The 16,576-nt window shown below is 36.6% G+C and overlaps 3 protein-coding genes across 6 annotated transcripts; 2 read left to right on the forward strand and 1 right to left on the reverse strand.

The window, feature by feature from the left end:
• Window positions 1-787: 787 nt before the first annotated feature.
• Window positions 788-1,406, reverse strand: LOC119987649 (stigma-specific STIG1-like protein 1). The gene has a single exon (XM_038832565.1). It carries the CDS (start codon window positions 1,351-1,353, stop codon window positions 886-888), a length of 468 nt encoding a protein of 155 aa, XP_038688493.1. The 5' UTR covers window positions 1,354-1,406; the 3' UTR covers window positions 788-885.
• Window positions 1,407-2,803: 1,397 nt separating this feature from the next.
• Window positions 2,804-5,538, forward strand: LOC119989632 (pyridoxal phosphate homeostasis protein-like). Of its 2 annotated transcripts, none has more exons than XM_038835283.1 (7): window positions 2,804-3,061; window positions 3,152-3,218; window positions 3,712-3,758; window positions 4,036-4,123; window positions 4,600-4,733; window positions 5,122-5,220; window positions 5,299-5,538. In XM_038835283.1, the coding sequence occupies exons 1-7, from the start codon at window positions 2,840-2,842 to the stop codon at window positions 5,326-5,328; spliced, it is 687 nt and encodes a 228-aa protein (XP_038691211.1). In that variant the 5' UTR covers window positions 2,804-2,839; the 3' UTR covers window positions 5,329-5,538. The 2 variants fall into 2 exon arrangements, with proteins under 2 accessions (XP_038691211.1, XP_038691210.1); XM_038835282.1 differs by having other exon boundaries at window positions 2,805-3,061; window positions 5,324-5,538.
• Window positions 5,539-6,010: 472 nt separating this feature from the next.
• LOC119988320 (1,4-alpha-glucan-branching enzyme 3, chloroplastic/amyloplastic) lies at window positions 6,011-16,529 on the forward strand. Of its 3 annotated transcripts, none has more exons than XM_038833308.1 (21): window positions 6,011-6,363; window positions 6,875-6,946; window positions 7,255-7,319; window positions 7,545-8,228; window positions 8,540-8,712; window positions 8,844-8,933; window positions 9,649-9,724; window positions 10,339-10,446; window positions 11,222-11,312; window positions 11,538-11,639; window positions 12,508-12,610; window positions 13,149-13,286; window positions 13,429-13,500; window positions 13,623-13,727; window positions 14,074-14,151; window positions 14,271-14,381; window positions 14,626-14,706; window positions 15,511-15,615; window positions 15,752-15,837; window positions 15,924-15,978; window positions 16,110-16,529. In XM_038833308.1, exons 1-21 carry the CDS (start codon window positions 6,095-6,097, stop codon window positions 16,140-16,142), a joined length of 2,697 nt encoding a protein of 898 aa, XP_038689236.1. In that variant the 5' UTR covers window positions 6,011-6,094; the 3' UTR covers window positions 16,143-16,529. The 3 variants fall into 3 exon arrangements, with proteins under 3 accessions (XP_038689236.1, XP_038689237.1, XP_038689238.1); XM_038833309.1 differs by having other exon boundaries at window positions 8,546-8,712; XM_038833310.1 differs by lacking the exon at window positions 13,623-13,727.
• Window positions 16,530-16,576: the final 47 nt, after the last annotated feature.

Consider the following 16,576-nt stretch of genomic DNA (forward strand, 5'->3'; position numbering starts at 1 on the left):
AAGTCTCGAATCGGTTTGATGTAAGTTAACAATTGAGGTGATCGACTGATTCAAGAGAAACATTACATATATATGTTTTTTAAATATAAACATAGGTGAAAATTAACCCGCTTATCGTGATAAGCCTCAAAAAACGAAAGTAAGATGTTTAGTGTAAATATTCAACAGAACTCATGCATTAAACCCAGATAATAGGGAAGATATATATCAATTTCATGAAGCAATTAGTTCCAAAATTTCGACACCTTCGTGAGAGATCGTAGGTTGTAATACAATTAGCTACAAGCGATGAGTAAATGTGATAGATATCTTAGTGGTGAATGTCTTTGGGACCAAATCGTATGCACTCAGAAAGTCCTGAGTACGATTCCAACTTACCATGTCATCAAGTGGAAAACTTTTGTGTGCGCAGGCTTGATAGTCTAAGTTTAAACCCATATAGAATATTCAAATGACAAACTTATTTGGTGTCGTTATCAGTTATTAAAAGAAAATTGGTGACAACGCACTCATGATAAGCCTGGAAAAATCACTTTTCACAAATGCGCACATAGCAATAGCAAAAAAAATGCATGCATTAAAACAAAATAAGAACATTTAAAAACTTCAATTATTTTCTTCATCCAATTCTCCTTCACACAAATAATTTGGATCTCTATGTATGAGTTTACCAAAAAAAAAAAAAAAAAGAAAAGGAACACCTTCTATGCATATAGAAGATGTTTCATGACTAAACTAATTGTTGATTGGCTTGTTGAATCTCAATGAGCCTCTCTTTTTTCTATTTTTTTCATAACCAAGAATTTCCTAATTAACTCAATATGTCTACCGGACAACTGGACCAGCTCTAAATTGGAACCGCCAATCTAGCCCTCTCTTTTTTTTCTATGCATAATTGCAAAGGCCAAAAGCACAAAACCCTCCATTGCTACACATATTATTGCATCCTCCACAATGCCTCCTATTGAAAGAAGGATTAACACATTTTCCATCACAGCAAACCTCATTGTACTTGCACTTCTTCCCACACCTCCCACAATTAGCGCTATCTCTCAACACATTCACACACCTCTTCTTGCAGCAATGTGGCCCTGGACTTCCCTTTCCACCGCATATCCTTGGGAATTTGTTACATTTCATCGGCCGTCCTCGATGCCTAATCAATCTCCTTTGTCCAAGAAAACGACCAAAACCATGTTCATAAGAAGAAGAAACTTCTTCATCATCTAGGGTTATTTCAACACCTTCTCCTTCATCATCTTCTTCATGAGCTTGTAGTGGCAATGGTGATGCTAGATTTAGCAATAGAGCCATGAAAAGAACTAGTACAATAAAAAGATTTGAGAACTTCATGGTTGTATTACGTTTCGAGAGGAAGAGCTTTAGAGAGGCACAATTGTAGTGAAGTAAAGAGACTTCTTGTTGGAGAGAATGGGATAGTAGATGTAGGTATTTATAGAAGAGTTTGATGCTCCACACACACACGTATGTATGTGTGTGTATATATATATATAGCATGCACGTTTATTTTGTGCTCTTGCTAGTGGAGGGGTCCAAGTTTTGTTGCTCCATTAATTAATTAATTAATTAATTTCAGAGAAAATAAAAGTACTAGTTAATTAATTAAGGAAAAAAGTGTGTGTAAGTGCTTTTTTTTTATTTCTTTAATTAAAGTGTTTTGGTCAAAGCTACCTTCTTTGTTGTTCTATGTCCATGGAATTCTTACATTATTGCCTACAAAATTAATTAATTATTAGTTTGAAAACATAAGTCAAAGTTTCTTTTTTAGTATGGTGGTCAAATATGTACACATATATATATAGTCTCTCTTTATTCTCTGACCAACAAATATATTACCAAGATAGTTGACATTATTAGCAAATTAAATGGATTTGATTTGATTTATTCTAGATTTAATAAGACAATGAGGTCAAATGCCTATACTTGTTCATACGATTCATGCGAATTCCCTAACCTAGTCCCATGTTGAACTAATAAAATTACACTTTTTTTAAAGGTGCGGACGTCCGCTTTTGTATTTACTCAATAGTAAACAGATGGAGGCCCATTCGTTCGAGTCTCATTGGTTCACAGACATGATGGACGTACGTAATATATAAAGTTATGGACGTCTGCATGTGAGTAGTCTTGTATATATATGGTCTGTATTTTACACAACATAGGAGAATTCGTATATACATACATTTACAACAATTATCTCGTGTGAATTAATTTTATGAACTTATTTTTCAACCATAGATACATCGGGTCCCACTTCAAATGTGTGACCCCCGTTTTTGTTGTGGTTTATTACCATTATTGAATTTTGTGTTCACACTTTTGGTTCACATGTGAGAAAAGTGTTATATATATGAGAAATTCTCTCATGTGAACTTAAAATGCGGACCTATGTTTTCATCGTTGATTTGAAATATGTGAGATCCAAAACAATGGGATCCGTTTATCATTTCACGTATCAACGTCGTCAAAAAGTTATTTGCATTTTAGGTCCTTGTCTTTAAGTCGGCATAGAAGAATTTCTATATGCATATATATTATTATATAAAAAATTCTGTTTATGGTCAATAATGATTTGTTAAGACTAGTATGACGTAATTCGTAAGTGGTATAGCATTGAAGCGGGATTTGGTTAATTTCAGATGAGGGTTGTCACTTGCCAGGGTCCTCGGCACTGGCCCATGATGTTTTAAATGGGCTGCAACAGCCCATTTGACAAATTCCAGAAAACCACAAAAAAAAAAAAAAAAGAAAAGGAAAAATACATAAAATCCACTTTTTATCACTTTAAGCGCCTTTCACTCATAAAATTGAGGAATAAATGGCTGCTCCGGCAGTGGAGGGCGTAGCAGTGGCGGCGCTCCGGTCGGTGATTCTCCGGGTCCGCCAAGCCGCGGAGCGATCGGGGACTCTACCCGAACGGGTCCGGGTCGTGGCTGTATCCAAAACAAAACCCGTCTCTCTCATCCGCCAAGTATACAATGCTGGTCATCGCTGCTTCGGCGAGAACTATGTCCAAGAAATCATTGAAAAAGCTCCTCAGGTCACTCTTTTATTAATTCTATTGGAATTCTTGCATATTTGTGTGTGTATATGTATTTGTATGTCTAAATGAACTTGGGTGTTTCTGCAGCTGCCGGAGGACATAGAGTGGCATTTCATCGGGCATTTGCAGAGCAACAAAGTTAAAACACTACTTGGTATGAATTTATTTTTAATTTTTTCTAGTGAATTGAAGTAAAAGGTTCCACATCCATTATGTTTATTCTATGAATGTTTTGATTAAACTTTGGAGAGTGGAAATGATTTTGGCTTGATTATTTATTTTAAGCTATCATGTGGTTCCAAATGCTGCATATAAGTTCAATAATTTAGTGGGCAGAAGAGTTTAAAATTGTCCATTATTTTTAAGTGAAAGAAAAAGAGCATGTTTTTCAAATTTCAAGAATGTTCCAGTTATGAACCTCAGTGTTTAAGAAAGAACTAGATTTCTTCATTGGTTATGGTTTCATCATCTCTTGTATTGTAATTTTTTTATAATAACAAAGGTATTTGGTGGGGGTTTCTGGTACATATGAGTTGTGGCATGTGCTTGTATTATGTTATCTAATGGCCATGCAACGGAAGCATGCATTTTGTTGTTAGAAAGCTCTCGAGGAGGCTGGATTCTAAGGTTTTCACTTTCATATGTAGCTGGAGTCTCAAATCTGTCCATGTTCGAGGGTGTAGATAATGAGAAGGTAAAGACATATTTCAACTTCACTGTCTAATTTCTGTGCAGGTAAGTGCTTATGTTAGTGGATTTCTGTTTTCTTAATGTGAAATTTAGATACTTGGTTGTTCTTCTGCAAACTCGAGAATTTTTCTTAGCAACCTTCGATTTCTTGATTCTATGATTATGTCCTCTATTCTCATGGTGCTAAGCTAACCTTTTGGTCAAATGACTTATGATTCTATACCCATGCTCTCCATTTTTGAACTTCTTGCATTCAAAATGCAATCTTCCTTTATCTACAGATTGCAAATCAACTTGATCGGGTGGTTTCAACCCTTGGAAGGAACCCATTGAAGGTCATGGTCCAGGTGAACACCAGTGGTGAAGCATGTGAGTAAAATAGTCCCCTTTCATGACAAAATGGGAAAAGAATGTTGAACAAGCGTTATGAAGAATACTCTTGAGTCTTGTGATTCAACTGTCTATGGTTTTCTGCATTTAACTCTCGAGTGGTTATTGATGCAATCACAATAATGACAACTTTATCACATCCCTGCCTGAGATTTTGTTCACAAGCATATCATATTCCCATGCCAAGTCTTAGCCTTTGGGAATTTTCACTTTTTAGGCAGGCTATAGCCTGAATTCTATATTTGGACAATCAATGCCTTTCCAATGTTGTCTTCATCAGTAAAAACTCCTTTTGTGGACCATTACATACTGTATCTCCAGCTATATTAGTTTAATTTTTTTGCACACTTGCAGATATTGTTTGTTGGCCCTTTGTTATTGCCGATTGAGGATTTGTACTTTATTCAGTCAGAAAAATGTGTTGAAGTGTTGATAAGTATTCTCGTGTTGTGCAGCAAAATCTGGCGTTGAACCTTCAGGCTGTGTAGGGCTTGCGGAACATATAAAATTACATTGCTTGAATTTGGAATTTTCTGGCTTAATGACCATAGGGATGCCAGACTATACATCCACTCCAGAAAACTTCCAGGTGACGGCAATTTTGTGCATTGCTTTGTCTTGTCAGGGTTGATCTCAATACTATGCCAAGGGACACAAGTAGAGTTATATATTTTCCATGGTGCAGAATTCTTCGTAAGAAGATTCTTATACATGCCCTAGTTTAGTTTTTGGTTTTAAAAAAAATTGTTTGTGCAATTTATTCATCTAGGATTCGGTCATCAGAGCCTCTTTGTTTTCATGGTTCTGTTACTTAAGACGAGAACGTTTTGTGTTCAGTCAAAAAATGTAATCATTCCGGTTCCCTCTAATGCATAGATTCCTGTTTGTTGGAATCTATATTTGTGTTTCCCCCCTCTTTTCACCTTGTTTATTTTCGTTTGAATTTCTAATGAATTTGTTGTATTGTAATGCCACAGGCACTATTAAACTGCAGACGCGAGGTCTGCAAAGCTCTAGGCATGCAAGAGGAACAGTGTGAACTCTCAATGGGCATGTCTGGTGACTTTGAACTTGCAGTAAGACTTCCTTCAAATGATTCATACTTTTATTCCTACCGTTTGGCAACGCGATCTGAGTTTCTTATCGATTTGCAGCTGAGGTCATTCTTCTTCCCTGCAGATTGAAAAGGGCAGCACCAACGTGAGGATTGGTTCAACCATATTTGGACCGCGGGAGTACGCAAAGAAGCAGCAGAATTAGGGTTGTCAATTTTTTTTTTTAATTCATATCGCTTGAACAATCAGTATATGTTGGTGTAACAGTTATATCCAGGAACCCTGGGAAAACATTCTACTTTGTTGAATATAAATCAATGTCATTGCTATTCAGCAGGATATCATTTAGCCTTTTTTGGTTCCAGTTAAGCTAATGTTCATCAAGCAAATGCAGCAGAAAAACACTCAATTGACAAGTTCAATGGTAGATTCTTAGTTGTTCAAAGAGTTCACTATTATTTGCCATCGAAGCATAAATCACAAATTCATGATATTTTTTGCCATAATCGAGAAAGCCACCATACAACAGAAGTTTCTCACATAACGACAAGGTAAATTGGGTCAAAACCTAGCACGTGATCACAAGGATATTGCTCTAGTGATAATCAAACTTAAAACCTCACCAATCTATACTGTTTGGCCCCAAAAAATATAATTCATGATACGTATAAGCCACAATTCCTAAACTCTGTACTTAATTGGAATTTGGAAGTGAGGCTTCAAAGACCCAGAATTTACATGGCCCATGGTTTTTCTATAAATAAAAAAAAATGCGCATAACCTTTCAAGGGAGTATATAACTCGGCGTGCCTTTACCGAGTCGACTCAAAAACCCCTCTTATCTCCAAAAACCTCTGCTTTCTCACTTCCATTGTTACAACTTTCTGTAAGAGATATGACTTCACTTTCCCTCCCAACAAAATTTTCTCTCTATCCAAGCAACCCTTCTCTCCCATTTCACTCTCGCTCTAAACATCAGAGGATTCATTTCATTAGAACAAAAACCATCAAGATAACATGTACAGCGAGTGGCCAACCACAGCCTGACCAATTGAAGAAGAAAAAGACAAGCCAGAGCGAAGACGAGAAAGGTGTCGATCCAGTCGGGTTTCTCACCAAACTCGGGATTGCCCATAAAGCATTTGCTCTGTTTCTTCGCGAGAGGTACAGTTTTAAGTGAAATTTTAGTTTAGGAGTAATGTAGAAGACAATAAAAGAAAGAGTTATATGCTATTTAGTTGGTGAGAAAGTGAAGCAAAGGAGTAAGAACCTGAACTGTTGAGTAGGCATTATTAATGGGTTCGATCAAATTTGCACAAGTTGGAGTAGTGTAATTAAGTTATTGAACTTTGGTTGCTGAGAAAGGGTAGGAAGGAAAGGAATTTGAGGACTGGACCGCTTCATCATTTACATGGCTGAGAAAGGGTAGGACGTCAAGTAATAAATCAAATATTTGGCTTTATGGAATCGAGATTATGAATTTGTGAGTGTTGTTGTTTGGTGGCTGAGGTAAGAGAAGTAAATTATTGACTTTTAGTTTGAATAACTTCATGATTCGTTTCTCCAACCTATGAAATACAGCTTGATTTTGCATTCTCCTCCATATTTGTGATGATTTATTGTTCTTGAATGTTTGCAGATAGTAATAAAACATTTTCCATATTCAATTTTGCAGGCATAAATCCTTGAAGGACCTCAAAGAAGAACTTTTCAAACGTAATCTTCAAATCAAGGACATAGCTTATGGGTTGGTCTAGTCAATCTTCTTCTTGTCTTACTTCTTGATTCTCATTTTAAATGTTCCACGAGTTAGAAATTTTTTTTAATGGAATTCAGAGCTCAATTCCAGATTCTCACATTTTCTTCAGAAAAGAGGAGTACGAAAAACTTTATAGTTTAATGGTTTAATGAAATCATGTTATATTATTAAGGTGGTAGCTTTGATTTGTCTATCCTAATTCGTCATGATATTCTGAATATCATGATATAGCTGACCCCGTACCAGTGGGATTGGCATTTTGTTAACTCCTTATTGTTGTCTGTTTTCTTCTCTAGATATGAGCTGATGGGCTTGCATAGAAATGTGGAGCACCGGGTGGACTATATGGAATGGGCTCCAGGTTTGGCATAATACTCACATGTTGATACACTTGATGGGGAAATGTTATTTTACCTGTATACCAATTTCTGACCAAGTTCCAAAATCAATTATTTTCACTGCATTTTGGAGTCATGAGTTGCATTATTATCATATTGCTAATGTCTCCTAAGACAGCAGCCTGCAGTTTGCCGAAACATCGTGCGTCTTTGTGATTTGCTGATTATTGTTAAGTTTTTGAATGCAGGCGCTCGATACTGTGCACTGGTGGGTGACTTTAATGGGTGGTCACCAACAGAAGACTGTGCTAGGGAGGGCCATTTTGGCCATGATGATTATGGGTACTGGTTTGTTATTCTTGAAGACAAACTAAGGGATGGAGAGAAGCCGGATGGGTATTATTTTCAACGATATAATTATGTGGACGATTATGATAAAGGTGACAGTGGTGTTTCTGCTGAAGAGCTTTTGCAGAAGGCAAATGATGAATATTGGGAACCTGGAGAGGATCGATTTGCTAAAAACCGTTTTGAAGTGCCAGCAAAGTTATATGAACAAATATTTGGCCCTAATGGGCCCCAAACGTTTGAAGAATTGGAAGGATTTCAATTACCTGATGCAGAAACAAGATATAAGGATGGGAAGGAACAACATAAAGATGATCCACCCAGTAACTTGCCACCATATGATGTGACTGATAATGGAAAATATTACGATGTTTTCAATATTGCAAATACTCGTGAATGGTATGAGAAATTTCGAGCCAAGAGTCCTCCCCTGCCATACTGGTTAGAGACTTGTAAAGGAAGGAAAGCATGGTTTAAAAAGTACATTCCAGCTATTCCTCATGGAAGCAAATACAGGGTGTATTTTAACACCCCTAATGGACCACTGGAACGAGTACCTGCCTGGGCTACGTATGTACAACCAGGTCATTTATCATTTCATTGTTGTTTTTTACTTGGGCATCCATATTAGATAGTTTGAAAAATTCTTGTTGAAATTTTACCATTGAGCTATTGTAATAAAATAATCACATGTGACATTAATATTTACCAGATACTAAAATTGGGCATTTTTTTATAAATCACCTTCATCCTGTATTCAAAGAAAATCAATCTGTCTATCTTTGTCTCTGGTGCCTGTTGTGCATCCCTTTGCTCTTGCAAATATTATATTTCCTCCCTGCGTAAATGTCACCTACTCATTGCATAACTCTCACTTTGAAATTGTTGTCTTGAGAGGCAGACGGAAATCAGACTTTTGCCATTCACTGGGAACCTCCTCCTGAATGTGCACACAAATGGAAACATACGTCGCCGGAAGTGCCTAAGTCTTTGCGTATATATGAATGCCATGTTGGAATTAGTGGATCAGAGCCCAAAATATCGTCATTTAATAGCTTTAAAGAGAAGGTAATCCGTAATTATTGAATCAATTTATCGTCTTTTTATTTTTTTGCCACTAAAAAAAAATCTTCTTCTTACCTTTTGTAATAAGGAAACTTGGTACTGTGTTTTAATGAGTTTTTTAAATGACATAACAGGTCCTTCCTCATGTGAAGGAGGCTGGATATAATGTAATCCAGTTGTTTGGGGTTGTTGAGCACAGAGACTATTTTACTGCTGGTTATAGAGTGAGTGAACATTTTTCAGGCCTTTTGTACCTGAGTGACATTGTACGTTTTGATGAAATTTTTGAGAGATAAATCCCACCTTTGAGTGTAACTATGCTAACTTGAATCTATGCATTGAGCACCATCCTTGATGGTGGTTGACAAATTCTGACACTAGATAGCCTGAATTGTAGATATTCATACAACCAAAAATTTGAATTTTGTTATTTCATAATGTGTATGATATTGGAAGTGGCCTGTCACTTTGTTGGTTGGAGAATCACAACCACCTTGGGATTGATGAGGGATTTTTTTGGTGAATTTGGCGGCACAACTTTGCGGTTCATGTGGAGGAGCACGAGGCCTCCAATTGCACACATCAAAGTACATAATATTACTGATTTCAGAAAAGTCCTTGCTTTTGCGCCTTTTTCTCTTTTTCACTCAATGTGCTCGCTTAAGCATGGCTTCAGTGAAGGTGCTGCAGTTCAGTGCTAGTGAAGCCCTAGGGCTGCGCTTCAGCCCTTTGAGGGATTTTGACAGCTATTACTTCGTTATAATGACACTAAGCAAACATCACTTCTTTTGACCCATGCAAGTTTTGATATGGTTGCATGGATTCGTATTTGGCTCTTTTCTTGGTTTTGGGTCTCGGATGTTTTTGTTCACTTATCCGTCACACTCTTTTGTCCTGTTGTTCAAGGAAGATAATGGAGAATCTGTTTGGGAATTGTAGGTCACCAATTTCTATGCTGTTAGCGGTAGATATGGCACCCCTGAAGATTTCAAGCGCTTGGTGGATGAGGCACATGGTTAGCATTCTTCATCTCATTCCGTTTGCATGGACCTTAATGTTTCGTATATGTTTTGTCTATGGCTGAGTCACTGACATTGGGCAATGGGAAGCTTACATAGTTAGACAATACCAGCTGTTTACTCACTTTCATCTCTCTCTTTTTTTGTATTTTTTTCTTGCACTTCCGATTACGTTATAAATTGCAGCCGGCTTCAAAGAAAGATGATAAAGACAGTGGTTTGTCAATATTTAGTGTAGAATAGTATTTTATGGTCACTACTCCTTTGTGGATCCAACTATGTGAAGATACATATCAGGCCAGTCTTGGAATCCTTGCAATAAGGGCTGCCGCTGAGGGAAATGGTCATAAGTGCTTCTAATCTCCTTTATTGACCTGCTTCATACTGATTTCAAAACAAGGAATACAATGATAAATGCATAGTTGTCAAAAGCCCTCAAACCCCTTGCTTAAACCTTGATAAAGTAATGACTGTCCAAGCCATATCACTGGATGCTTATTTTTAGCTTTCTGTGGCATAAAAAATGTACTTTAGTCCTTTACATGTTCACTTGTTGCTGTTTAACTTATATAACGCTAGAATTTTTTTTTTTTTAATAATATTTTTACAGGGCATGGATTACTGGTGTTCTTAGATATTGTGCATTCCTACTCCGCTGCAGATGAGATGGTTGGACTATCCCTATTTGATGGATCAAACGATTGCTACTTCCACACTGGTAAATTTTGTTGCTTACTCTAGTTCATCTATTTGACAGTTGCTATTTTCCCATTGCTTAATCAACTTGTAGGTTTTACTAAACATGCCTTGATGTGCTTTGCAATAGGGAGCTGATTTTGAGAATGTTGAGTAATGATACATATTGCTGAAACCCATACTCTGGGGAAATGTGTTTAATGCATGGTGCTAGATATCATTAATCTTTCAATCCTTAATAACCTTGAGGTTTTGAAGCATACACTTGCAAGGAGTGGTTATACACGTTGGGGATCTCACTATCGCTCTATAGTGAGTTTGTAGAGCGAGTTTGTTTACCATGCATAGAAGAGAAGCACGTGACTTAATAGATGCAATGGGATCTTTTGAATTTGTGTTTGCGTTTAGTTTGCTTCTAATGAAATCAATATTGTCTTAACACTGATGACTTGTCCCATGCATTCCATGATGTTTTTGTTTTTGACTTTAATTTTGCTATATAATCAATGAGAAATTAGTTCATTTTTCAGTAAATAGCCCTAAAAAAATATTCGGAGACGCTGCCCCCGAACCCCCACCAACTTTTCGCTCCCCCAACAAAAATTCCTGGCCCTGTTTGAGACTTGAGAGTCAGTAGTTTCTTTCAAAACAGTATCTGGACAGTTCATCTTATTGATTTTAATGTTCTGGGCTACTGCTGAATGAGGAAATGTAGTGCAATTGTCTTGTTAGCTGATCAAATCTTTGCATTATATAAGTATTCTTCCTTGCTTTTGTGTCTTATTTTACTTGAATAGGTAAACGGGGGCACCACAAATTTTGGGGTACCAGGATGTTCAAATATGGTGATCACGAAGTGCTACACTTTCTGCTCTCAAATCTGAACTGGTAAATATAAAGTACTAGCAAATATAAAATAACAGTCATCTTTTAAGTTTCTCCGTGGTAAATTTCCTCCTCCTTTTCTTCTTCTTTTGTTTGTTTAAGCTAAGTTGAAATTCTCCAATTTTATTCATGCTGATGTGCTATCTTTTGGGAAGAAATTTTTCCTGATGTTATTGTAACTTCCTTGGGTAGGTTGTTTCGTATTTCTTATGAAATGTTTTTGGGCAGGTGGGTTGAGGAGTATCAAATCGATGGTTTCCAGTTCCATTCAGTTTCATCAATGTTGTATACACATAATGGGTTTGCGTCTTTTACTGGCGACTTGGAAGAGTAAGATCTTGTCTGATCTATTTTTATTTCCTATTTGTAACCACATTCGTCTCTAGTATTCTTCTGACTCCTTATTGAAGACCTTAAATCTTTGCATTGCAGATTTTTATTTTTGGATTACCGTTTGTATTCTTCCACAGATCAAAAAGCAATACTGTTTTTTTTGAGGGATATCAAAACGCCATAATATGTGCACACCCTTTAAATAATCAACTGAGGCTGGGTTACGTAATTTCTATGATGCAAACTGCATAAGTTTGGTTTATTTTGCATAATATAATTAACTGAAATGTTAATTGAATTGCTGACATACAGGACCAAATGGCATTAATTAAACATGAAAAATGAAGAAACAAATGACAATCTATTACTGAACTGGAAGCCACTTTAAGACCGAACCACTTCCTTGGCACTTGCTGTAACTGCATGGTTAATGGGTGGGCCAGCTTTGATATATGGTTTTACTTTTCCTAGTAATGGGTGAAATGGGGGAAAATATGGGAAAAAAAAGCCACTTTAATATGGAACCAGGTCATTGGCGCTTGCTGTGAGGGCATGGTTAATGGGTGGGCGGCTTTGATATATGGTTTTACTTTTCCAAGTAATGAGGAAAAATATGGAAAGAAATTATGGAGCTTACATCAATAGTAAAAGGCTACAAGATCTTTACGAGAGCTGGTAGTCTGCAAGCAGGGTGTGTAGGAGGAAGCTGGATGTGGTCTCGACTTTCAACATTTATTATGTGATAAAACTTTAAACGTTATACTCAACCTTATGTTTGCTCTTTCGTTTTCTTTTCGTTTGTTTTTTTTTAAAGCTTGTAGTTGTGGCTATGCTCCATTTTAACATAAATCTTATTATAACGCAGGTACTGTAATCAATATGTTGATAAAGATGCAATGTTGTACACTGTTCTGGCTAATGAGCTGCTGCACACTCTTCATCCTAGTATAATAACAATCGCTGAAGATGTAAGTATTATTATTTTATGCGATTGTCATTCGAAATAAAACTGAAATTTTCTCCTCCATTTTTCAGCAAGGGCTTGCTGGTTATTATTTAGTATTTACTAAAAGATGGCTGTGTATACCCCTAACTCTGCTGTTAGGGAAACTCTCTTGTACTAGTTGTTTTCCATTGAAGCTCTTTTTAAAGTCCTATTTCATCTAATAAATGAATTGTGTACATCGATGTATTTTGTGATGGACTACTGCAATATAGCTTTGAGCCAAATGGATAGTTGTTTAAACCGTAATTGAAACTATTTTGCAGTATTCTTTTTGGTGCAGCAGATGACATTTCACCAATTGTTACGGTGCTATTTGTGCAATCAAAATTCTTCTGATCCCATTTTTCTAAGAATAAGGCCATTGTCCTTGTTGAAACTTTAGCAATTTCTATAGCAATTGCTATCTACATTCGGGCCTTTTTTCATATTATGATAGAGTGTTTGTCCCAATAATGAATTTACATGTCTTTTAAATACAGTCTGGTTGATCTTTTACTCAGGCAACATATTATCCTGGACTGTGTGAGCCAACTTCTCAAGGAGGACTTGGATTTGATTACTATGTTAATCTTTCTGTGCCGGAGATGTGGTCTTCCTTTCTTGAGAACATTCCTGACCATCAATGGATCATGAGCAAGGTTATGTTATTTGGTTTTCACATGCCATTTGGAAACACATTGAATTTTTGTTTGTCTTTTTATTAGTGCAGTCAATGTGTTGTTTGATACCAGATTTATTTTGTACAAATACCAAAATTTTCCTAAAGTCACTTCCTTACAGATTGTCAGTACCCTAGTTGGCAAAAAACAACATGCGGATAAGATGCTTTTGTATGCTGAAAATCACCACCAGGTATTCATATGTGTGAATCTCTTGTGCACATCTTTGCTCTGAAATGTTACAGGGAGTTTTTTGAAGGGATTTTAAATTATCATGTTTTTTGAACAATAATTACTTCCTGCAATGCATGACAGTCCATCTCCGGTGGGCGGTCACTTGCAGAGGTATTGTTTGGTGGGATTGATGAGCGTTCTTCTGACGCAAAGGAAGCACTGCTAAGAGGCTGTTCACTGCATAAAGTACGCCATTTGTCTACATTTCTTTTTCTCTCTGAAGAAATCTTATTCTACTTGGACATACTTATTATTGTTAGATTTTTGTCCTTTTCTTTTCAGTATCTCCTGTAAACTGCTAATAGAGAAGTACCTGTTACTGTTTAAAGTGAAGCTAAATATTTCTCATTTTCTGAATCTCTTTCGAGTGTCATTCACACCCTCTATTCCCCCCCCCCCCCAATACCCTCCTTCATATGTGCAGTGACGTTAATTAGAGAACCTTGGTTCTCTTATTGTCAGTTTCATATGTTTGTTTAGGTCTCTTCTTTGATTTCATCTCACTGAATACTCTTCTTCTATACTGAGACAGATGATAAGATGCATTACTTCCACAATTGGTGGCCATGCTTATCTTAATTTCATGGGAAATGAATTTGGGCATCCCAAGGTAAAGATTTTCTTTTCTTCTCAATCCACATTTTTTCTTATATGATGGGATATTTTGAAGTTATTTTTTTCCCCTTTGCTTTCTCTGATATTTTAGTTTTTGACCATTTCCTATGGTAGAGAGTTGAGTTCCCAATGCCAAGCAACAACTTCTCATTTTCACTTGCTAACCGTCGCTGGGATTTGCTGGAAAATGAAGGGGTGCATCGCCATTTATTTAACTTTGACAAGGTGTGGTCCATGCTTCAGCTGCAAAATCATTAAATTCATACATATTTTTACTTGAATGTTTTATCTGTTAGTGGAAACTGCTGGGGCTGTTTTAGTGTTCGCAATTTTTATTTTTCTATGTGTGTGAAGTAACTGTGTCCTGGTATATCTTCTTAAATAATCTTATTCTCTTTTGGTTAACAGATGTGAAATTTGATTTCATGTTGTCCCCAGATTAAATTACTGTTTTCCTCTTTTTATGTAGGACCTGATGAAGTTAGATAAAAATGAAAGAGTACTTTCTAGAGGTTTGCCCAACATTCACCATGTGAATGATACCACCATGGTATGACAATGCTTTCTTTTTCCATTTTATTACTAGTGCATGTCCACCGTGGATATATGTGTGTGCACGCTCGCGTGTGGATTCACCATTTGTTTTGTTTACCCTATTCTAAGTTTCTAACTTCACACAAGAATTAGTTTAGCAAGGGATGCAGCATAAAGACAAGGTGGGCTGGGCAACTGCTCCACTGAGATACTGAAAATTGTAGGCGGTTTGAATTTTGGGGTTATTTTTCAAGGGTTTCTTGACTATTCAGTTTACGTTGGAATATGTATTTGTCTATGTTAACCTGAAAACCGTAGACATTTTCACGGTTAAAGTTAAGTTGAAAGTAAGGAATATTTAGGGTTTTATGTTCTGTTTGTTGTACTTTGATCTTACCTCTTATATAACTCAAAAACATGTTAAAAGCATCTTTATTTTCGCTTAGTCAAATGCATTGCTTACGAAGAAGAGGCTTCGTGCTTGATTTAATGTTGTGTTTGTAAGATGACCTTCTAAGAGAAATTCTCCCTTCTGCCGGTCAGCTAGAGAATACCTTGTATTATGAAGCTTGACATACATGCTTCTTTACGACAAGGGCTATTCCTGAACATGTATGTTCTGAAATAATTTACGAGCGTAGTGTTGATGTCATTTATGGATAAATAATTATTCATGTTGTCATTATTATACAAGTTAGTTTTCATTCCATGCAGATGCCTAATTTTAATTACCATTTGCTTCTTTTTTTTTTTTTCCCTTTTTTGTTGCACTTTAAGCCCTATACCCATGCCGCTAAATGGGAGGACATTTAATTTTCAGGTTATATCTTACAATAGAGGTCCTCTTCTTTTCGTCTTTAACTTCCATCCAACGGAATCTTATGAGAGATACAGTGTTGGAGTAGAAGAAGCTGGAGAGTATCAAGTAAGTGATGGTTTAATACAAGCTTACATTAAAGTGGACACACCTACACACATTTGAATCCTTTCTATGGTTTTGTGTCTGTTCATAAATCCAGATGACTGACAATTGATTGATTAAGGATTTTATGTTGGCACAGGTTATACTAAATACTGATGAAAAAAAGTATGGAGGTCAGGATCTCATTCGGGAAGACCAGTACCTTCAACGAACAATTAGCAAGAGGTGGTCATTTGGATCTATAGGAATTCGTTATCTGCATTCTATATTTGCTTATACTTTTTATCCAAACCATTAATTTGTCTTTTCAGAGTTGATGGCCTCCGAAACTGCTTGGAAGTTCCTCTTCCTCGTAGGACTGCTCAGGTTGGTAATGGTACCGGAAGTTGTTTTTTCAACGATTTATCGGAGCTGGCATAAACTTGTGTTTGTGTAATTATGTACTTCGATGTCTTTTGAGCACTCATGCTGACATCGAGGTTGTCTTTACTTTGCAGGTTTACAAGTTAACTAGGATCTTAAGAATATGAACAAATATTGCATTCTTGCGGAGCATAATTCGGAGAACATAAGTCGCAGAATGCTGCTGATACATAAGCTCAACAGTTTCTCCATCATTTCCAGTAGAAAGTGTGCATTGATCGAGTTTGCTGAAACCGATCTTAGTGAATGTGTTATATGATGCTTGAAGGAATGCCCTTCAAAAGAACGTCGAGTAGTCATGTGTTGGGCAACGGATATCTTCTCTCCTTCACGGGAACTTGTCCTGGAAATGTTATTGTTAAGAGAAATTTGTATATACAAGACCTTATTACGAGAGGTAATTGGTTGATTCTTAGACATGTTTCATATGATGAAAACAGGAGATAGTACACAAAGAAGAAATGGACGTAAGGATGGACATGTCATATTTGCCTCACACACACACACACACACAGCAATTGAATCTTGAACAAGATAAAAA

This window comes from Tripterygium wilfordii, chromosome 21 (assembly GCF_013401445.1).
Source record: "Tripterygium wilfordii isolate XIE 37 chromosome 21, ASM1340144v1, whole genome shotgun sequence".
NCBI classification, from domain to species: Eukaryota; Viridiplantae; Streptophyta; class Magnoliopsida; order Celastrales; family Celastraceae; genus Tripterygium; species Tripterygium wilfordii.

What these genes read in the sequence shown, in the direction of transcription:
- LOC119989632 (XM_038835282.1), top strand. Translation starts at nt 2,840, where the DNA reads ATGGCTGCTCCGGCAGTGGAGGGCGTAGCAGTGGCGGCGCTCCGGTCG. An exon ending in TCATTGAAAAAGCTCCTCAG is followed by an intron (nt 3,062 to 3,151) that starts GTCACTCTTTTA and finishes GTGTTTCTGCAG; the next exon opens with CTGCCGGAGGACATAGAGTG. An exon ending in CCACTCCAGAAAACTTCCAG is followed by an intron (nt 4,734 to 5,121) that starts GTGACGGCAATT and finishes GTAATGCCACAG; the next exon opens with GCACTATTAAACTGCAGACG.
- LOC119987649 (XM_038832565.1), bottom strand. Translation starts at nt 1,353, where the DNA reads ATGAAGTTCTCAAATCTTTTTATTGTACTAGTTCTTTTCATGGCTCTA.
- LOC119988320 (XM_038833308.1), top strand. Translation starts at nt 6,095, where the DNA reads ATGACTTCACTTTCCCTCCCAACAAAATTTTCTCTCTATCCAAGCAAC. An exon ending in ATGCTGAAAATCACCACCAG is followed by an intron (nt 13,501 to 13,622) that starts GTATTCATATGT and finishes AATGCATGACAG; the next exon opens with TCCATCTCCGGTGGGCGGTC. An exon ending in TTCCTCGTAGGACTGCTCAG is followed by an intron (nt 15,979 to 16,109) that starts GTTGGTAATGGT and finishes TTTACTTTGCAG; the next exon opens with GTTTACAAGTTAACTAGGAT.